The sequence below is a fragment of the Gymnogyps californianus genome, chromosome 3 (assembly GCF_018139145.2).
Source record: "Gymnogyps californianus isolate 813 chromosome 3, ASM1813914v2, whole genome shotgun sequence".
NCBI lineage: Eukaryota > Metazoa > Chordata > Aves > Accipitriformes > Cathartidae > Gymnogyps > Gymnogyps californianus.
In genome coordinates this window covers 13,893,559-13,915,259 of record NC_059473.1, presented here as the reverse complement: position 1 = coordinate 13,915,259, position 21,701 = coordinate 13,893,559, and the positions used below count along the sequence as shown (strand labels likewise).

The 21,701-nt window shown below is 48.7% G+C and overlaps 1 protein-coding gene across 5 annotated transcripts in view; it reads left to right on the top strand.

Moving 5' to 3' along the window:
* The window catches only part of PPP2R5D (protein phosphatase 2 regulatory subunit B'delta), a 30,694-nt gene that overhangs the window by 5,892 nt on the left and 3,101 nt on the right, over positions 1-21,701 (top strand). For 2 of the 5 annotated variants that reach the window (XM_050893160.1, XM_050893161.1), the window contains 13 exons: positions 1,941-2,136; positions 3,304-3,503; positions 3,891-4,001; positions 5,827-5,919; positions 6,428-6,558; positions 6,963-7,022; positions 7,717-7,825; positions 8,699-8,752; positions 11,510-11,680; positions 14,371-14,498; positions 16,568-16,669; positions 20,810-20,882; positions 21,342-21,458. In XM_050893160.1, coding sequence (XP_050749117.1) covers positions 1,941-2,136; positions 3,304-3,503; positions 3,891-4,001; positions 5,827-5,919; positions 6,428-6,558; positions 6,963-7,022; positions 7,717-7,825; positions 8,699-8,752; positions 11,510-11,680; positions 14,371-14,498; positions 16,568-16,669; positions 20,810-20,882; positions 21,342-21,458 — 1,545 coding nt within the window. The remainder of the gene's footprint in view (positions 1-1,940; positions 2,137-3,303; positions 3,504-3,890; positions 4,002-5,826; positions 5,920-6,427; positions 6,559-6,962; positions 7,023-7,716; positions 7,826-8,698; positions 8,753-11,509; positions 11,681-14,370; positions 14,499-16,567; positions 16,670-20,809; positions 20,883-21,341; positions 21,459-21,701) is intronic. The other 3 variants (XM_050893162.1, XM_050893163.1, XM_050893164.1) reach the window with 3 other exon arrangements.

Below are 21,701 nucleotides of genomic sequence, written 5' to 3'. Positions count from 1 at the left end.
GATTCAGCCTGACTTAACTGAGGAGACACCACTGTTCAGGATAAGTTGCCTCCAATTTGTAGTCTGGGCCTGCTTTGTCTGGCAGACACAGCTGTTTTCATCACAGGCTCATCTTGCTCCCTCCTCTCATTGTGGGACAGTCCCGCTCCATGAAAGGAATCGGATTAAATCTAAACTGAAGAGAGTTCAAATCTTGTTGTCTCCCCCCACCTTGGCTTGGAGCTGAGCTTGAAACAGAACCACTTAAGATTTCCTTCAAGCAGAGCCAGACCAGAAACAAAATATTTCTGATTTCTAGTTCAAAGTAATGGCTTGACAAAACAATTGGTGTTTTTTGTTGGGCGCTGTTTTTCACAGGGAGTCTTTGCACTTGCTCTACAGACCCTAATCTGTAGAGCAGTGTCTCCTTGTAGAAGGATTTCCCTATTCCTACCTTGCTGCCTCCCCACGTGCTGCGGGTGCAGTAACTCTCTTGCACTGTGGTGCTGTGCTGCACCTCTTTGGAAACCATCAGGACTCAGTTCAGGGTAAGAACTGTGCAGGGTAAGCTGCAGCTCAGCTGCTCCTCACAGGAAGAGACTGACCATATCTCATTTGGAGGAGAGCTGTGATGAGCTCCTGCACTGCTGGTGCTTTCCCTCAAAATCCTGCTGGTCGGTGTTCTGGGGAGGTGTGCGTTTGTACCACTATGCTGTATATGGCAGCTGGAATTTTATGGGGGAAGGAGAGGGTGACATCCAAGGATTTCACCCACCTCTGCTCCCCATCCATTGCGCTATCCCTGTCGTGTCCTAAACAGGTTCACCCTGCAGCTCCTTGGCTTCATGCGCTGGTGGGAAGGAGGTGGCAGAGCTGAGGAAGGGAGAGTTGCTGGGCTCACGCAGCAGAGCCAGAGTAGGCTGAGTGCTGTCTCCAGCTGCGCCCTCTGCTATAGACTTGCTGGTGGGATGTTGCCCTCTTCCATATTAAGTTTTCCATGAGTTGGGTCAGTGTGGTGTTAAAGGGTCAGTTATTGAGCCATTATGGCCAAAGTGGGACTTGAACCAGCAGAGCTTTGGCAAGGTCAGAACAGAGCTGAGCTGAGCGAACACTGGCTTGAGTTTCTGGTCACCTGCTAAAAATAAGAAAGTGCCTCTGTAAGTGCTGTTTAACAAGCATGAAGTGGAGAGGATGTCTGCTGGAGGAAAGTTCAGGCAAAGAGTTTGTGTGGCTAGAAGAGGTGATGTGGAAAAAGTAAATCAACAGGAGAATTCCAGACAGCAGTGAGGCTGAGACAAGGCGGAGATGGAGGGAGCAGCCAGGACGGGTTGGGAAAGCCCACAGCCTGGGACCTAAGGTTTGGGTATGGCCTGTGTGGTTCGTAGACTAGCAGCTCCTGGTCTATGGATGCAGCAATGATTTTAGTGGTCTTCACTATTGCCTTTCCAGGGCCCTCATGTCTGCTCTGTATTACACACTGCTTTGCTTTTTCCCAGGTGGTTCCCTGCACAAGGATAGGGAATCAACTTGCTAGTTTTCAAAACTTGTTTGCTGTGTATTGTACAGAATGCTGTAACTGGAGGCAGCAGCACACTGAGATTTATGTTTGGACCATGGAAAGTTCTTATTTCTGCTTTTTTGTGTCAACAAACTCCTGTAACTTGTTGCAAGATGTGGCTTTGCTTTCCATATCTGTAGCACCCGCTGTGCTGGGAGGCTCTGGTGTCTTGTGGTACCTCGCAAATATGAGTAAAACTGATGTTCACTTTGCAGGTATGCTGCAAATCCAACCAACGGGTCTAGAGCCCTGCAGGAGTGGGTGAGATGCACTGAATTGCAAGTGCAACAGTGAAAAATGTGCCTGGTTTCTTCAGTCCAAGAAGATGCTGATGGTACCTGATTGCTTGTGAGGCTTGTAGGTAAAAGCTTATGAGTTGTTTTACTCTCTTCTCGCTCATCAGGCCCAACAGCCTCAGCAGCAGCAGCAGCAGACAACTTCAAATAAGCGGCCCAGTAACAGTGCTCCCCCACCAACCCAGCTGAATAAGATTAAGTACTCGGGGGGACCCCAGATTGTGAAGAAGGAGCGCCGGCACAGCTCTTCTCGCTTCAATCTGAGCAAAAACCGGGAACTGCAAAAGCTCCCAGCCCTTAAAGGTAAAGAAGCTGTGGGGTGGGGATGACCTGCATGACAAGCTGCACCTTCTCCAGGCAGAGTGCGGTGGTGGAAGGGCTCTTCCCAAAGCGACCCTGGCAGTGTCCTGTTAATCTCGTGCCGGCAGTGCGGCAGGGATGGCTCTGGGAAAGGTGCTTGGCTTGGCAGCAGGTTGAGAATTGATGGATAGCCTAAAAGAAAAGGAGGATACTCAATGTGAACTTCAGTACTTACCTTCCCATTTAAATTGATTTAAACTCTCGTGCTTATATGTACTTAGGATTGCCTCAGATTCTTCAGCAGGTTGTGCAGGAAGGTGGTGAAGTGCAGAGACCTTGGTGCAGACTGTTCTTGGTTCCTACAGCCACCCGTTCTTGGGAGACGACCAGGCTTCCTCCTCCTCCTCCTTGTGTTTCCATTGCAAATTATGGTAGTGCTATTGAACTTGTCCACATTAGGGCAATTACCCAGCATTAGCAGTTAGTCTACATAATGGTGCAATTAAACATGACTTAAGTGCGGACAAGGAGAAAGCATTTTCAGCAGTCACTCAGCCAGACCCGTTGCTGACATTGCTCACAGAAACAGGCAGTCCTTTTAGGAAGGGCGACTGCCTTGCAGCTCAGCAGCCATTCTGCAAGCAAGAGGTAAGTTTGCCTCATTGGCCTTAGCAGTGCATAGTTTCCAGTGGCAACATATAAAAAAGAGAATGCTGTTAACATAGGGCCTCTGCCACCTTGGCCCCTCTCTTCTGGGCTCCTCTCTGGGAGGAGGGTTAGCCTACAGTGTGCTCTGCCCAGCTCCCTTTGTGACTGTGGGGTGCAGGGCGTGGGTGTCACTGGTCTGTGATGGAGCTAGTTAAGTGAGTTCCTTTTCCAGTGTACCTTGTACTGGGAAGGGATCAGTGCTTATCAGATCAGAAACCGCTACCATGTTTGAAATCGCCTTATGGGATAGTTGCTCCAGAAGCCTTGCAATCCCTCTGCCTCCACTGTCCCATCTCCATAGCGGGGATAACACTGCCTCTCCCTCTTCTCCCACCAGCTCAAGAGGGACTGTGATGGGGGAGGGGGAACGCAGGACAGGGAGCAAATCACACTGATACCTGAGCAAACCAGGAAGGTGTTGTGCCTATCTCCAATGACAGACGTCCCTGCTTTCTCTGACAGATGCTCCTCCACATGAACGAGAAGAGCTTTTCATCCAGAAGCTGCGGCAGTGCTGCGTGCTTTTTGACTTCATCTCTGACCCACTCAGTGACCTGAAGTTCAAGGAGGTGAAGCGAGCAGGTCTCAATGAGATGGTGGAATACATCACACACAACCGTGATGTTGTCACTGAGGCCATCTATCCTGAAGCTGTTATCATGGTAGGGCATGGGGCCAGTATGTGCTTTTGTGCCAAAGAAATAGGGACTGTTCAGAAGCATGGAGGGGAGGAGAGGATGGGGATTTGTCAGAGAGGAGTATGACTCCAGTCCTACCCATTCCTTGTTACCTGCCCACCCCCAGAAAGAGAAGAAGTGGGGTGGGGACAGTGCCTGGTGTAGGGAGAGGTGGAAGCTCTTGTCTCTGGCACAGACTGCACTTGTGGAGTTCATATGCAGACTGTAACCCTACAGCCTCTAGGGAGGGATCTGTTTGTGGGCACAGCTATGGCAAATCACAATATGTTGCTCTGCAGTGAAGGATTTGCTGTGGGGAGGACCATTGTGAGGTGCAGGGATGTCATTCATACACTTTTTCACTCACCTCAGTTTTCAGTGAACCTCTTCCGGACACTCCCGCCATCATCCAATCCCACAGGCGCGGAGTTTGACCCTGAGGAAGATGAGCCTACATTAGAGGCTGCCTGGCCGCACCTTCAGGTGAGGAGGAGGAGGGGGGGATATAGATCTGGTGAATTCATCTCCAGGAAGTCGAGAGACGATGTGGTGCTGGAGCCTGACAGCCCTGCTGCTGGCTGCTTCCCCAGCCTGTGAGGGTTGCTGGTGTGGGGATGGGGAGAGACAAGGCCTGCCACCCGTGGGTCAGAGGTGGCTTGTAGGCAATGCAGGCAGCAGGGGTGTCTTGGAAACAGGCTGATGGCTGTGTGCAGTGTTCACCTGCAGATGGCTGTAGTCCCATGTGTCCCTGAGGTAGGCTGGGAGTGAACACTTTACTGGGTGTGAGGGAGTTGTGCCATATTGCCTATGTAAGAAGCAATTCCCAGCAGCGTTAATGTCCCTCCCGAAGGTTCAAGAGCCCTCATCCTCTGGGCTTCAGCAGCACTGGAGACAGCACCCCTGTCTGCTTCAGCACTCCTCTCCTTGCCCAGCTCCCTGGGAGGCACATGGAGGAAGAGGACTGCTTGGTGCCAAAGCAAAGCTTGTGCTGGCACCTGCTAACATGTCTCCTGTATGCTGGATGTAATTCACTTGTGTTAACTGGGAGCAAACGTTTGACTAGAAAAGATAGGGAACTGGAGGGGAGGAAGAGGGGAAGGGAGCCAAGGATCTTTTCATTAGGCTGAGTGTCCTGGGAAATAGACTTTAAGACAAACTAGGGAAAAAGGTTATGAAAGCAACAGTGAGCATGGTTTAGCAGAGCTCAGCAGTGCAATTCAGGAGGTAAGCTTATGGGGGTCTCCCCAGGCACTTGCACAGGGACGTGTTGTCAAGCAGACAAAGGCAGAACAAGAGCCAGGCACTGCAGAATGAAGCAGAAAATACAGAGAGGAAATAAGGTGCAGTTCTGCAGCAGTGGTTAATCACTTTGCACTGCTGCAGTTAACATAGGAATGTGAATGTCAATAGAAATGGCATGTCCTCAGCACCAGAGTGCTATGAATGCTAGAAAGCATTTGTTTCTCAGAGTTAAGTCAGCAGCAGCTGGCATGGATTTGTGGCAAGTGTGTGCTGAGTTTTTTGGTCATTACCTCACTTTTTTCTGTGCTGCTTCCTTGGCAGCTGGGCCCTACCTGTGGATGGGTGGCCCCATAGCTCCTTCAACTCCAGAGTCAGACCTTTAGGATGCAGTGCTCTTGTTTGGCCTAATGGCCCCTCAGAAGCACTAGGCAGGGTCAGCCCTGGAATGGACTTGTCCCTCTAGGAGGACAGCAGGACCAGAAGTTGCTGTTTCAGCACTGACAGCCGCCTTAAAGCAAGCTGTCTTTGTTGTCCAAGTGGGACACAGCATGCAGCTCACATGGCTTAGCGGGGCCAAGCCAGTCTGGAGTCAATCCCCAGGAGGCAGAGGACACAATGTGTTTTCCTGGGGTCCGTTTCATTTCTCTGCTTTTCTGTTCTTCCTTGGTGTGTCTCAAGGGCTTCCAATGAAGCCTGAGCCTTTGTCATCTCCTCTGGAGATTTCTGTTCTCTGTAGAGATGTGGGCTGAAGGTGGGAGAAGAGTTTCCCAGGCCTAGTGTCCTCATCTGAGTAGGTGGCTGTTGTCTTTGGTGGGACCTGAGGTGACGAGATCTCATGCAGACTTGGGTAGTTATGTACCACCGGCCCCCTGCCCATCAGAGCAAGAGCAGCTAAGTTCATCCCACTGGGTGATGAAACACAGGTTCCTGTGTTTTCTGTGCTCCCGTTCAGGCTTTCAGCTTTTCCCCAAATCCTTAAGGAGAAGGAAAACATTTAAAATCTGAAATAAACACTGGAGAGAGGATGGGGGGGGTTTCTAAGTGATCTCTCCTTCTCCCTGCATAGCTGGTGTATGAGTTCTTCCTCCGGTTCCTGGAATCGCCTGACTTTCAACCAAACATAGCCAAGAAATACATTGACCAGAAGTTTGTACTATCTGTAAGTAATCGTTGCCCCTGCCACTGTGCACCACCTTTATGAAGGACATGCAGCAGATTTTGGTCAAGATGTTATGCAAACAGTCCAGCTTTGTCAGCAGGTGCTTGATGATGTGGGTTTTCTTTTTTCCTTTGTCTAGTCTTGAATGAGCAGCCAGAATTCTCTGTGCAGGGCAAGAGTGTGTGTGAGCTGTAGTCCCTGGAACTCACCACTCATTGTGCATGTGGAGAGGGCTACTGGGGGCCTTTCAGGGGAAATCCGGGGACACGCAGCTTTGTAGATTGTGCAGCCCATCACTGTGCTTCTGAAGACGAAAGAAGTGCTGATGATTCCAGCTTGTGACTAGGAGGCTGCATGTTTCAGGGAAGCGACCACTGTGCTCAGGGTGCTGAAGGCATCACTCAACTGAAAGAGCCACTTTTGCCAAGCAGGAGCAGTGCCCAGTGTTGCTGGTAGCTTTGTCCAGACAGGCAGTATGCAGACACTGACTGAATTTCTCTCCCCACAGCTGCTGGATCTCTTTGACAGTGAAGACCCCAGAGAACGAGACTTCCTAAAGACTATTCTGCACAGGATCTACGGGAAGTTCCTGGGTCTGCGAGCATATGTGAGGCGGCAGATCAACAATATATTTTACAGGTGAGAAGTTTCTTAGTGCCGCTGGCCTAGTGAGTGAGTGGGACAATCCAGTGAGAGAAATTTGGGGCACTAGGCTGTGATTCTCTCTGATCCAGACTGTGATTAGCTAAGTGACTCAGTTATGTCACACTACTTTGGTAGGGATAGCATTCACCTGTGTGTAAAAGCAGTGAGGATGTAATAGCGCTGTCTTCAGCACACATAGCAAATGTTGGGACCTGTGAGCTTTAGCTGATCTGGGGGCCATGAATTTATTTGCTTCTGTCTCTTACACCTTGCCCTGTCATCTTGGAGTTCTGTTATTTGCTAGGAAACTCCCCGTCTCCAGTGTTTTTCCTTTCTTTTGCTTATCAAACTCTTATCCAGCATTTCGCAATGACCTCTCATTCTTCTCTCCGCTTTAGGTTCATCTATGAAACAGAGCACCACAATGGGATTGCAGAGCTGCTGGAGATCCTAGGAAGGTAAGAGCACTTTTGGAAGTCCCAGAGGGCCCATAGTGAGTGAGACCTCCCAGCCCAGCATGCTGCATGAGCTGGCAGTGCCTTCCTTCAGCAGTTCTTGCAGGAGCCACCTCTTCCAGAGGATCTCGGTCTGACAAAGCACACAGTGAAAGTACTGTCCAGCCTGCCAATAAATACGGTAGTAGCCTTCTACTCCCCATTGTCTCCTGTGCTTTTGAGTTTGAGTTCAGTCACACTTGCTATCTTGCCTTAGCAGGCAGTAAAAGAGAAGAGTTCCTCACGGCCCTGAGAAGTCTTAGCAGTGGGCAGCCTTCTCCATGGCTTCACCTGCCCTTCTGTTTGCAGCCTTCCCTTATGCCGCCATCCTCCTGTTCTGTAAAGTACAAGCCTCAAGGACTGGGCTGCCTCTGTGCTGCCCTTCCCCAGAGGTTCTGCTTAAGTGTGTGTGGGCTCAGCCTGGCACAGGACAGAGCAGAGCCCAGGCCCCATCAGAGGCATTTCCCTGCCATGCCTGCTGAGGAAACACTCTCGCTGAGCACGGTATGCAGGCTGGGCCCCAGCAACCACACTTCTTCTGGTGGGTGCTTTCTCAAGTGACTAATGAGAGCTAGGGCAAGCCACTGATTCTTTTGGGGTGAGAGATACTGTATTTCTGCTGGGTAAAGATGTTAACAAGACTCTTGTTTCTTCTCAGCATAATCAATGGGTTTGCTTTGCCTCTGAAGGAAGAGCACAAGATGTTCCTCATCAGAGTCTTGTTACCACTGCACAAGGTGAAGTCTCTCAGTGTCTACCACCCACAGGTGAGAAGTGCTTCAAGTTCCCAGGGCAGAATGTGATTATTGCAAAAGCCGTTGTTCAGGCTTGCTTATAGCTATTCACCGGGCTGCATTGTTGTATTGTACAAAGTTCTTGCTGTGAAGTGTTTTGGGCTCTGCACTAGTCCCTTACTGCGGTGGTTTGTCCCAGCCTTGCGGTGCCTGGGCCTGTATGTATATGTGTGTGCTTTTTGCTTCTGGCTGATAGGAGGGTATCCTGCCATTTCCTGCTGACTTAATGCTGTGGCCTGCTTTGCCTTTTTGTGCTGGAAGTTTGTGAAATATTTGGGCCCTGATGAAACCAGAGAGGTAAAATTCTGAGCTGCAGTCATCAGCCTGTGCGTGTGGTGTGTCAGCTGTTAGTCACCACTGAGATATGCGGAGAAGTCAGTGTGCTGGGCTGCTAGGCTGGTATAGAGATTAATTTCTTGCAATTTAGAATATATGATAGAAGAGTAAAGAAGATCAGGACTCAGACTAGGAAGTGAAAAAGTATGGGTACTGAGCAGTGATGTCTGTTCTCCCAGCCTTGTTTTTATGGGGTTTGTGATAGTCAGATTTATTCCTTCCCATGTGTGCAGCTATGCTTGCATTTGAATGTATTAGCTGCGAACTGCTTTAGGTGGCTCAAGTTTTATCCTTTATGCTGCACGAATGTCCTGAGCTCAGGCCCTGCCTGCTTGGTCTTAGAGCCTTCACTTGCCGTCAGAAGAACTGGATTCATTTGGAGCTGCAACTGTCTGCTCATCACACACACTGTGGAGGGCATAATGTGACTTCAAGCCTAGGGTGGTGGTGGCACTTTAATCTCGGGTACATTTGAGGAAGCTCTAATCTTGCCATGTTTTTTTCCTACAGTTGGCGTACTGTGTTGTACAGTTCTTGGAGAAAGACAGCAGCTTGACAGAGCCAGTGAGTAACCTTGCTTAACCTCTGTGTGTCAGTCAAGTCCCAAAAAGCTTCATGGCTTCCTTAGAGTACAGCAAGGGTGAAAAAAGGCTAAAGAGGCTGGGAGTCAACTGGATTGTTTACTGGGTTTGCCTAGTACCCTGTGGGCAGAAGGGGCTGTGCTGCTCATGTGCAAGCCTTTAGCGTTCTCTCCTGAAAGCTTCAGGAAGGTGGGCTGTAGTTTTCCTTTGTGCTTCGGATCTTGGTATAGCAGAAGGAACACTATACCAAGCTGTCCTTTCAGGGCAGAGCTTTCAGCTAGTGACAGATACTGCAGAGACAAAACACATGGCCATCTGATATCTGATGGAACCAGCGTGAGCTTGTGGAGGCCCTGAAATAGTAAGATTTCACTCCACACTGTGGGAGTTGGCTGAAAAACTGTGGGGATGAGGTTAGGAACCTGGGACACAAAGGTCTACTTAGGCAAGCCACTGTTCCTTGATGAAAGTATTCTTCTTCCTGCTCTAGCATCAGTTTGCTACCTCCACAGTGTTAAGTCACATTGTAGACACATTTGCCTTCAGGATGTAGTGCTGGGAAACAGCAGGTTCTAAAATGTGTGAGCAGTGTAGATCGGGACCTCACATACTCCAGTTACTGGCTGCACAGACCTGCAGTGTTAACCAGGCTATGTGCTGGCTTGGCAGAGGGTGCAAGCAGGAGACAAGTGTTTCTCCACCCACTGTAGGCCAGGAAATGTCTTCTACAGAGCTGAGCTTCACAGCCTCAAAACAGCAGATGGCCAAAGAACATGTGCTTGTGTCACTGTAGCAGGGAGCATCAGAAAGTGTGAGCATTTTAATGAGTAACGCTAACTGAGGTCGTTCTGTTCTCTGGCTGAAATGTCTGCGTTCATGGTGAGCCTGACTGTGCTCGGTGGAAGCTGGTCAGCTGTTGTCAGCTTTCTGGCTCCTCAGCTCTGACACCAGCAGTGCTGAAGCAGACCTCCCAGCTTTTCCTTTAAATGTGGGTCCTCCATTTCCTGTGTTCCCAAAAGCCTGCTCTGAAACAAACTGCGTAAAGTAGCTTCCTGATCATGCTGAGTACTTCCTGTGGCTGACATCCAGCCCAACAGCCTTCTGCCAAAGCACTTACTGTAGGGTGAGGGATAAGAGAGAAACAGAAATCTGTCAATATTTCCAGGATTCATTTTGCAGCTCCATAGCTCGTCACTGCTTCCTGGGTAACGGGTTAGTGGCCCTTGGATTAGAGACCCAGGTCTGGTTTGGTGCTTGTGGAAAGCAGTGGGATGACCCAATTTCGTTACCTTCAGTGGGTGTTGTGTTGGGTCTCAACCAGACATACCAAGGCCGTATTGCCACAGGTTGTGTCCTGTTGAAGCATCCTGCTTGTGAAGGTTTTGAATAGACTCCTGAGATGACTGCGGTTATTGAAGTCTTGAAGAATTAACAGGGCTTGTGCATCAGCAAGGCTCTAAATGCACTAGGAGATGTTGCCACCAGTGCTGAAAGGAGGCCAGATCACTCACTAGGTCCACACTCGCTTAGAGTGGGCCTCCCAGAAGCTTGCTCAGCAAGGCTTGACATGGTAGCTCTTGCATTAACAGCAGTCTGAATGACTGCCAGGTGAGCAAGGCCTCAGATGTGCTCAGTAATAGCAAAGACAGACTCGACACACCTCACACCGCCTTAGCTGTAGGAGAAGTTATGTCTGAGTCACTGACGCTAGCTCTTGCCTGAACGGCAGACCTGAGTAATGACAAACACTGAGGATACCAAACTGTTGGCTTCTCAAGCCTTGAGCTGGTGGAAACATAATGCTCAGATGTTTCTGATCTTGCTGTTGGATTGCCCACTGCTGTCCTTCCACTGCTATGAACTTCCTCTCAAGTGCTGCCTTCAGGATCAGGTTGCTGAAGTACACAGGGTTTGAAAGAGCAACTCCTACTGCCAGTTGTGTGTGAGTCTAGTGTCCACAGAGTTAGCACTTCTGTAAATGCTGTACCAATGGCTCCAACAGAGTGAAGGTCTGCAGGATCTTGGATCCTGCCTTTGACCGTGTCTAGAAGCAGATGGGTAGGGAAGGAAGCAGTATTAAAAATAAATAAATAAAATCAAGTGGGATATAGCCCTTCCCCTAGTATATTCTTCCAGTGTCTTGTAAGCAATAGTTTACTCGGCCAGAAGTTGCATCTGCATTGTCATATTTAATGATCACCATTAGGTGTAACCTCCATAAACTTGTCTGCTCCCTTCTGCCGTCTGTTTGGACTTTTGAGTCTCCACAAAGTCTTGCAAGAATGAGCTCCATAATCCAATTACTTTTGTGTGAAATGGTACTTCCTTTTCCTTGTCCCAAACCTGTCCGTTGCATTATTTATTGGGTGCTCCCCGGTGTTCAGGCTCTTTGGTGTATTGAATAATGATTCCTCAGTGACCTTCTCCTTCACCATCTGCCAGCCTCTGTCCGCTCTGGTTTGAGCCTTCTGTGTTAAGCTGTGTTTGGGGAAAAAAGTGGTTCTAAGCTTTGAGCTTGTAGTACAGAATCGTAGCAGCCTGGGCAGTGCTGCTGTCTTGCATGTAACTTGGCAGAGTTTGGGCTTTTCTCTTCTTTCTTCCCCAGTAACCCACCCTGACTTTCTGAGAGTCTCTTCTGTTACTTCCTCCCTCTGCTGTTGTGACAGACCCTTAAAAATTTATTTCACAGCTGGTGTCAACTTTCAGCCTCTAACACTGTCTCTGTACCCTCCCCACTCAGGTGATTGTGGGCTTGCTGAAGTTCTGGCCGAAAACTCACAGTCCCAAGGAGGTGATGTTTTTAAATGAGCTGGAGGAGATCCTGGACGTGATTGAGCCATCTGAGTTTGTGAAAGTTATGGAGCCCTTGTTCAGGCAGTTGGCCAAGTGTGTCTCCAGCCCACACTTCCAGGTGGGTTGCAGCTCAGGGAGGGGATAGGGCACTGGCTTGTAACCCACTTGGCATGCGAGGGTGACACCGCAGCTTTTGGGCTTGTCTTTGTGGATCAGTGGCACATGCAGGTGTGATCAGGGTGAGTATTGGGGTGACATGTGGTGGGAGGCGGTGAGAATCCTCACCACAACCACAGAGCAAGCTCATCCAATGAGAAAACAAAGCGAATCAGTGTCCTCCTGCTGAACTGTGCTATTCAGCACCATGTATTGCAGCAGGCTGGAGCTGGAGCAGAGGTGCTCTGCCACCTCCTGTTTTGGCTAGAAAACATAGAGGAGATCCATCCAGTGTCACCCTGTTGCAGTAAAACCAGGCTGGCTGCAGTATTGGAGGGAGGCCGACCAAAGAGACAGTGTGCAGAGAAGGTACTTTGTATTATTCTGGTGTAGGTGGTTGTCATGGTTTAACCCCAGCCGGCAGCTAAGCACCACGCAGCCGCTCGCTCACTGCCCCCCCACCCCTGGGATGGGGGACAGAATCAGGGAAAAAAAACCTCGTGAGTTGAGATAAAGACAGTTTAATAGGACAGAAAGGAATGAAAAACAATGATAATGATGATAATAATAATATAACAATAATACTACTAAAAGAATTAAACTATACAAAGCAAGTGGTGCACAATGCAATTGCTCACCACTCGTTGACCGATGCCCAGTTAGTTCCCGAGCCGCGATCCCCCCTCCCAGTTAACTCCCCCCAGTTTATATACTGGGCATGATGTCATATGGTATGGAACAGCTCTTTGGCCAGTTTGGGTCAGCTGTCCTGGTGGTGTCCCCTCCCAGCTTCTTGTGCCCCTCTAGCCTTCTTGCTGGCTGGGCACGAGAAGCTGAAAAATCCTTGACTTAGTATAAACACTACTTAGCAACAACTAAAACCATCAGTGTGTTATCAACATTATTTTCCTACTAAATCCAAAACACAGCACTATACCAGCTACTAGGAAGAAAATTAACTCTGTCCTAGCTGAAACCAGGACAGTGGTAAAGAGTGAGGTATACTGAAAAAGTGCTAGAGTCTCCTTCTTCCTTGTTCCCACTGAAGGGAAGCTGGCTGTAGCACAAGGCTAAAACAATCTCTGTGGCTGGTAGTCTTAAGGCTTAAAATGTCCATGGTGGTAGGACCTGCTAGTAGCTGCTAGCAGGTGTTCTTGGCTCACTGGTTTAGGTTGCCATAAAGAGCACCCAGGAAGAAGATAGCTTGCTGGTGAAACACATGGCTGACCCAGGTATGGGTGGGGTGTTAAAATAGTGACATAGCCGTCCCCAAGAGTGAGTGTGACTGCACAGTAAGGCAGACTGGCTTCAGTCTGTCTTTTGGTACAGAGAGGTACAAAGTCATGTGTTTACAAGCAAAAAATGAGGTCAGTCTAGGTCACATGTATATGTAAAAGGTCACTGTTTCCTGGAAAGGGCTGGGGGAGCCTGATGGAAACCAGCTGGACATGGATTATTGGTGTGGTGATGGGAACCAAAGGACTAACAGGACCTTTGGGCGTGGAAGGAGCTACCATAGGGAGCTAAGGAGCTTGAATAAAGTAAGGTGAAGGCTGGAGGAGAGGCATCCTGTACTTGATAAAGGCCCTCATCTGCTGCCAACTCATTGAAAAACAAGACTGAAAAACCTGGAGAAGGTGCAAACACTTTACAGCCTAAGAAAATTAACCCCAAAGGTGTGCCATACAGTCAGGCTGAACAGTCTCTGTGTCTGCAGCTTGTCTGAGAACAAAAATAGGAATTGACTTCTTGGTAAGTCTGAACATCTTGGTGCAGGAGAGTTTTCTCTGAGTGGATTGTGTGTTAATCTAGCAGACAGAAGCTTAACAAGATCTAATAGCTGGAAACCAAAGCTAGATAAGGAACACGAGGTGAGTTTCATTTCATTTACTCATGTGGAACAATACCTTAAGGGGATATAATGAGTTCTCCATCATCTGAAATATAAAACTGAGACTGGATGTCTCTCTTCCTAGGTTTTTAAGCCATTCTCAAGCTAGCACTAAATGCAGAAATTAGCCTGGTGATCTGCATTGCCCAGATTTGTGGTTAAATATGAAGAATTGTGGTTGAATGTATCACTGTGTGGAAACTTGTTAGACTTGTTTGTCTTAGAGCAGGATGGCTGCCCCAAGATTTTCCATATTTTCACCCTTACTAAATCAGGGGGATGAATTGTGGGCCTGGTGACTGAAGCATGCTCCAAAGCCCAGGGAGACTGTTGTGGGGAAGGCCAGGGAGGAATGGGAGGAATGGAGCTTTACAGAGGAGAGTCTGAAGAAACAAAGGAGGCTTGGAGCTAGTCTGAGCTGGGACCTGGAGTGGATGACGTTACTGTCCTCAAGTGTTGTGTAAAGGGTGTTGGAGTCATCAGTATATCGACGGTAGGCTTGCCTAGTCAAGAACGTGAGGTTTTCCCCAGGGAAGTGAGAAGTGTCTGGCAGAGGCTAAGGGAAAGAAGGCTGGGCAGCAGGGATGAATGGCCTTGTAGAAGTTGGTGAAGGTCAGCCCTGCTGCCTGTGCTGTGGGGGAAGCATTTGCTCCACGGCTGGGTGGTGGCAAGCTCTGGTCTCAGCACTGCACAGTTTCCCTGTGCACCACAGGTGTTACTGGAAGGAGCCTCTCCAAGGATGGCTTTCTCTCCCACTGCAGGTGGCAGAGCGAGCGCTGTACTATTGGAACAACGAATATATCATGAGCCTGATCAGCGATAATGCAGCCAAAATTCTCCCGATCATGTTTCCAGCGCTCTACAAGAACTCCAAGAGTCACTGGAACAAGTAGGTCTTTCCACATGCTCTGGCACTTGCTGTGCATGCAGGATTGCTTGACCTACTAGCAATCTTGAGGCATGCTGCTACAGTGCAATGATGCATGGCGCTCAGTGACACCAGGTGCTGAGCCAGAGGGGTTGTTAGTAGTATCGGCATGGAAAAGTGCCACAGCAGACCACAGTGGCCTGCTTCTGCAAGGGGTCAGGCGCCTGCAATGACCCACCTTGGGGCCATTGAGTCTTCCCAGAGCTTGATACCTGCATATCAGTAATGCTGCCAGTCTCTTGGAGGTGTGCAGTAGGTTTTCCAGCCAGCTTCTGGCTGCTTGTTAACTAATGATCACCCAGATGCTCTCCATGACCAGAGACCTTGGCTAATGCAGTGCCTGACTCCTTGAGTACAGGAACAGGAGAGAGCAGAACTAACTGGGCAGATGTCCCATGTCAAATTATTGCCCTCTGTCTGATTCCTTGATACTAGTCTGTTTTATGGTTCTCCTGTCAACTTCCTTTCTTCCGACTGCTTCTTCAGTTGATTCCTTACCTGGTTAATTCAAGTTGTAAAACTCACTTCCTGTTAACGAATTAGCTAAAAATACTCAGCCCACAGCCGAGATCCTAAAATCTTCCAGCAAGAACCACAAGAAGACAAAAAAATTCATCTTCCCCTGTTTTAGAGGGTGGAAAAAACGCAAAATAATTCTAGGGAGACTGGGCAAGTCCGGGGCTTAGGAGTGGTGGCAAAGACAGGGTTGTGAGGTGGAACTTGTTTGCAGAGAGCTCCCCACTGGTCTGCTGTTTGACTGCTTCCTTCTATTCATTGTATCAGGAAGCACGAACTTGAGCCACCAGTCAAGGGAGCTCTAAAGACTGGGGTAGACACAGATGCACAGACATGAATGTACACAAACACCCAGATATGCACATGTGCACCAACAGGCACATGCATGTGCAGACAGGCACATGTATGATGTGTGTGCACATATGCATGTGTGTGTGCAGACAGATGCGCACAGACACACTCTCACTTGGTGTTACTGCCCCTCCTGATCAGAGTTCAGAAAAGGACTTCATGTTCTTGTCTGAAACCCTTCACCAGTTCTGTTTCCTTCTTGCAGTCAAGTTTCATGATTCTGCTGTTTCTGTCTTTTCTTCTTGTCTCCTTCCCAGTGGTATGGCAGAAGAAGTCCTGAAGGTGTTTTCCTCTTATTTCTCCTTGTCTTTGTTTTAGCACTAGCCACATCTTCTCAGGGCACGTTGAGTAGCTCAGATTCTCCTCTTCCTTCCTGTAGCTTGTCTACTCCAACACTTTGTCAGACAGCCTGCATAAGTCCAGCAGGGCTGTAGCTCTCTTCCTTATTCCATCTGTAGAGCTGGTGAGGCACAGAGCTCAATCTGCTGAGTCTCTCATCTTTTGCCTCTGGGTCAGGTATTTCAGAGACAGCTTCAATACTTGTTTGTATTCCTCAGGAGAGTCCTTGTCCCAGAGAGAGCTCACATACAGTGCAACCTATCCATAAATTGCTGGCACGAAGTCGGCTTTTCTTCTGTGGTATTCTTTGTGCTGGTTCCCATCTCCACAGGGCTGCTGAATGTCTGTGTTTTGGGCAGCTCAGTGACAAAGCTCATGACTGAATATTGGGCAGCCCAAAAAAGTCATTGCGTATATGCGAGGTGAACTGTGGGAGGCACTAAAGCTAGATTAGGTAAAGCCCCCTTGAGAACAGCCCCGAGCAGGTCCCTAGCATCCTTCCTTTCCAGTGTCTAACTACAAGAAATAAATGCATGAATGCATATTTTTGCATTCATTAGTCTGACCACAGTAGAGCAGACCTGTCCCAGTGGTCTTCTCTTTCTTCTCCATCTCTTTCTCCCTGTGCGATAGTCTCTGCTGTGTTTGTTGAGGGGATTTTCCCATGCTAAGAGCTGGGACTGTGTGAAAATCTTTTGTCACATTGCTGTAGTATATGAGTTGCTGCTGCTGTTAGCTCTTGTCTGTGTTGCTGGTGCTAACTCAGGGCTGAGAACCTGAAGGATACCACCATGACTTGTTCTCCTTTCCTCATTTCTTTGCAGGACAATCCATGGGCTGATCTACAATGCACTGAAGCTGTTCATGGAGATGAACCAAAAGCTTTTTGATGACTGCACACAGCAATACAAGGCAGAGAAGCAGAAGTGAGTAAGGGGTTCTTGACAAGTAACTTGAGCTCATCCTGGAGTCTCCTTGGGGTACAGTAACAGATGGTAGATGTCAGTAGGCAGAGGAGAAATGGAAAGGTGGTGCAAATCATTTTGTCAAAAAGTATGATTCCTCAGCAATAACTGTGTGTAGGGATGAGAAAAGGTAAAATGTGTGCCCTGATAAAAATCCTTTCAGTTCTGCTGAAGCAGGTAGCTTGGAAAAGAGTGACAAAGTTTGCTGGGTCATGAGGAAATAAATTGCAATGTAGAGGATACTCACCTTTGCAGAGATGCTTATGCTCTGCCTTGGCAATATTTACCAGTTCATGTATGTCGTAGTGATGCCAGTGGAATCCCGCTGCTTTAGAAAGAATTTTCTGAAGAGCTTTGCTGCAATGGGCATAATGAATCTTTCATGCCACAGGATGCTTTCAATTTTCCAGTAATAAAGATGGAATAATACCTGGAATTTCAAAGACCAAATGGTGGAGATAAGATCTGAGCTCAGCAAGTACCTGTGCCATGATGCTGTAAAGAGGAAAAAACTCCACTTTTTCTGCTTCCTTGTGCTGGTTTTGGTGCTTGTATGACTTGCCGTAGTGAGCTGAGTCAGTTCAGTAAGCTAGAAGGAAACTTTTTTTTCCTGGGTCTATTTTCTGCTGACTTAGTGACATAAAATAGTGCTTTTCATTCCTGGATGAGCCAGGGCTGCCACAAGGGTGGTGGTGGGGAGAGCAGGGCTAACCCTTGCTGGCAGTGGGGAGCTCTGGGATACATTCAGTTGTTTTGTGAAATAGTAATAATTAACAAAGTTGAGATACGAATCAGAGCTTGGGGATAGGTAACCTGCACGTGGAGAAATTAACGTTTTGTTAACATCTAAATTGGGAGCAAGCAAGATTCCTCCCCCCCCCCCCGCCATTCTAGGGCGTTTGTGAAGCCCACGAATGTCTGCACATACATTTTAAGTCACAGTGACAGCATATTTACTATGAGATCTACCTGGTGTTTCCATCAGGAGCTTTTTCTACCTGTTTAGCTTCTACCCATGCTGACCTTCTGAGGGTGACTGTTCCCAGCATTGGTGTGTGGTTGATGGAGAACTGTTCCAGAAAAGGTCAACAAAGCAGCTCAGAGCTGTCCAAGAAATGGATGGGTAGAGCTGCACTGTTTTCTGCTCATGTTAAGATGATCTTTTTTTTCCCGTAGCGCCTCTCTGCCTAATGATGCTTCAGAAAACCTTGTGTTGGGTTTTTATCAAGGATATACCTTTTGCTCCCCTAGATAACCAAATTTGGTAAAATGTCAATTGAAAACTTGGTGGGTGGGATGTAAATATGTCTTTTAGCAGCTGAATCTGAGATTAATTTACCTATGGTGAGCATGAGACAATTCCTCAGCTAAGTGGGATTTCCCTGCCACAGGGACCCAGCTAAGGAGGCCTTTCTGGGTGAAAACAAGAAGGCTCAACTCTGCTGTCACTAGCACAGCATTAGCAGCTCTTCCTGGCTTGAGAAGTGTGAAAAGGTCCCCCTCTGAAGGGATGCTAGAGCTGGGAGAGAATGTTGTGAAAGGTCTGTAGGGACAGGCTGGGAAACAACTAAAAAGGGAAATCGGTGGCAGAAGGGAATGGGGTAGGACAGCAGGCTGGGGGGAAAAGCAGCTTGTCTGGGCAAGGAGGTAGAAAGGAGGTAGAGACTTTGGGCAGAGGTACCGTGAAGAGCCGGGTTGGGGTGGGGCTGGTGATGGTGGTAGTGTTATTCTTAATGTCAACAGATAGTAGGAATGGGATAGGTAAAGGGAACAAATTAGAGGAGGAGAAGTGAGGAGATTGGGGTTTGTTGGGCAAGGGGCCTGGGACTGGACAGGACGTAGGACAATGGTGAGGAAAAAGAGCATGCACTTGGGAAGATGGAATTAGAAACCTGGGTTTAGAGCAGTATGTCTGAGTTCTTTGCTTAAGTCCATCGGGAAAATGTCATCTTTTCCCCCCATGTCTTTAAAATATCCAAGAAATAGAAGCAAATCCATGTGCACCCCACACTGTGGCTGCATGTTCTGGAGTGTAATAGAATAAGTCATTGCTGGAATGAACGGGGTTAGAAAAAGCATGTTTCACAGGCAGGAGAAAGTGTTGTTTAGTGGTGTCTCCCTGGTGGAACGAGACCATTTTGTAGCTGAAGAGTCTACCTTTGGAGTTTGGGGTGCCATTCCTGCACTTCCTCTACCTGCTCCTCCTTCCGCAGAGTGCTGTGACCTGTTCTGGTGAGCAGCAGGTCCCGTTGCCTCCCTTCCAGTGGAGAAGACATGCTGCATCCGCAGCTCATTTCTGCTGCCTGCCTGGCAGAGCTGACTGCAGGCCATACCTGTCGGTGGACAGTAATGTGGCGTTGCAGTCAATTGCCGTTTTCTTTTCACGCACGGAGACTTAAACAGAGTAGAAATGGTACTTTTTTTTTTCTAATAAAAACCTGTGAGGCTGTGATGTTGAGCGCCTCCGGAGTAAAGCAGTGTGCCAAAGGCTGCCTGTGGGAATGCTGGCTGGATCACTGTAATGCAGGACTGACCTTTAACTGTGTGATGCCTTGCTTTTTCCACAGGACCTCAGCCATATTCAGTGAGACTGACGAGTTTGAAACGCTGAGGCTTCCTTAGCATAGAGAGAAAAAGGAAGAGAGACCTATGAAGTGTTTTCCCAGTGAGCCACTAGAGACCTTGTGCTATGAACTAGAAAATAGCACGTGTGGGAAGGACTGCTCGTGTGAACAAAGCCAGTAAATGTGAAACAGTGAAAAGGAGACAGCTTGTAGGTACACAATTAGGCTGCAACCAGATGTTGAGAGGCCTGCTCAGAAAAGGCTTAGCCATGTTTTTAATTAGTTACCATGCCTACAAGTAACATGCCAGCTCAGGCCTGTCACCGCTGCACCCCTGGCTGTGCAGCTTGCAGCCAAGGCTGGTCATGGAGGGACAGGCTCTCCCCGCAACGTGGGGAGGCTCTGCAGTGCAGATGAGGACAGCAGGAGGGGCAGTGGCCTTCATGATGCGAGGGCCTTTGTGGACAGACGTATTGGTCTACATTTCCAGTGGCAAGATTGGAGTAATACGTATGTTTCTGTTTAGGAGACATTAAAAAGGATTCTGGAGAAATTGGGGATGAGTCAGGAAAGAGCTAGGGAAGATCAGTGCTACCTCCTGGTCACAGTCCCCTGCAGAGGTCTCCAGAGCTCTCAGAAAATGAGGTCTGGGTTATTCATTTGGGGTTTGGTTGATTGGTTGGGTTTTTTGATCCTATGTTCTCTGATGGAGTAGTCTGCTGCTTGAATGCTTGGCAGCTTCATTCTCATTTTTAGCCTCCTTCCTTACATATATTTCAAAAGTGTGAGGTGATTACAGAGTATAAGAACTTCCTCGGCATGGATAGGTAGGGCACTAGAGAGACCAGTACCTGGGATGAAAGCCAGATAGTTAGTTAAACTCAGAAATAAAGCAGAGATTTTAGTGCAGATGTTTAAAATGTAGAAGAGAATAAAAGTAGTGGATGCTCACCTCTGTTTGCAGGAAACGTTCACTGCCCTGGGATTTACAGGTGGCCCAGTTGAAGGGTCACTGAAGGTCTGTGCCAAAATCTCTGCCAAGTTCAAGAGCTGTGCCTGGGGGTTTGGGCAGCTGTCTGGTGTGTTATGGCCAGAGAGAGAGGGAACTGTGGGCAGTTGAGCCCCAGCTCTATTGGAAATGGAAGTTTGTTCCTCTGCATCTGCATCCTGGGGCACCAGGAAAATGTGTGTTTGACATCCAGACTGGTGTCATTGCTTTACTCCAGAAACCAGTTGCTCTGGTCCACTCCTGCAGCACAAAGTCAGGGAAGAAGTACCTGTGCAGCCCACTGCTTCCACCCTGTGCTCTGAGGTGAGCGAGGAGTGTGCCTGCCTACCTCCTGCTAGCTGCAGTGTGTCCCCTCTTCTTGCCACATCTCACCTGTAGATAGAATTAGGGGTCTGAAGGGCAGAGCGGCTTTTCCCCGTGCCTGCACTTTTCTGCTGTCTCTTGCTTTTGTCTTCCTGTGAGTGAAAGCTGCACTTTCCCTGGGCGTTCACACTTGCGCGGGCGCTCTCTCTCTCTCTCTCTCTGCAGGGGAAGGTTCAGGATGAAGGAGCGAGAAGAAATGTGGCAGAAAATAGAGGAGCTGGCCCGGCTGAACCCCCAGGTGGGTAACAGCAAGACCTAGGATGAATGAGACAAGAATGTGCTGGGGGTCTTGACCTGCTTCCTCAGCTCATGAGAGGAGGCTCTAGCACCTGATCTGAGTCCTGCGCACACAGCTGCAGCGTTGGTCTGTCCCTCCCGAAACCCAGTGTCTTGAGGATGCTGGCAGTTTTTTACCAGCCTGGCCCTCTGCAGCACTGACCTCTAAGTAATGCGTTATAGAGAGCATGTATGTGTTTATGGACTCCTGTCTCAGCTGTGGCTGCACATGCAGTGTGCTGTGGCTCAGAGAGCACAGGTAGGAATGGGTAGAAGATGCTCCTTTCCTGTCTGTGTACCTACTGCTACCTTGCCAGAGAGGGCGGCTGGAAGAAGTGTGCCATGCTGTGTTAGGATGCTGGGGGAGAAGGCTTGGTCTTGGATGGCATACTGACTCGCCAGCTGTCTGTGTTGTCTGCAGTACCCCATGTATTACGCACCTCCACCATTGCCTCCTGTCTGCTGTATGGAAACGGAGACCCCAACTGCAGAGGATATACAGCTGCTGAAGAAAACGGTGGAGACGGAGGCTGTGCAGGTGTGTAGGTGGCTAGGGTCCTTCCACAATTACTCTCAGACCAGCCAGGACATCAGCATAGTCAGTCCAGGGTCCAGCAGCCAGAACTGGCTCTTTCCAAGTGTTCCAAGGGTAAATGCCCTACCCTCATCCCTCATCCCTCATCGTTAGAGATCAACCTGCGGTCTGAAGAGTGGAGTTTATCTAACCTTCCCACTCTGGAAAATGTGCAAGTGGGACTTTTCTGTGTCCTTTTGGTCTGTG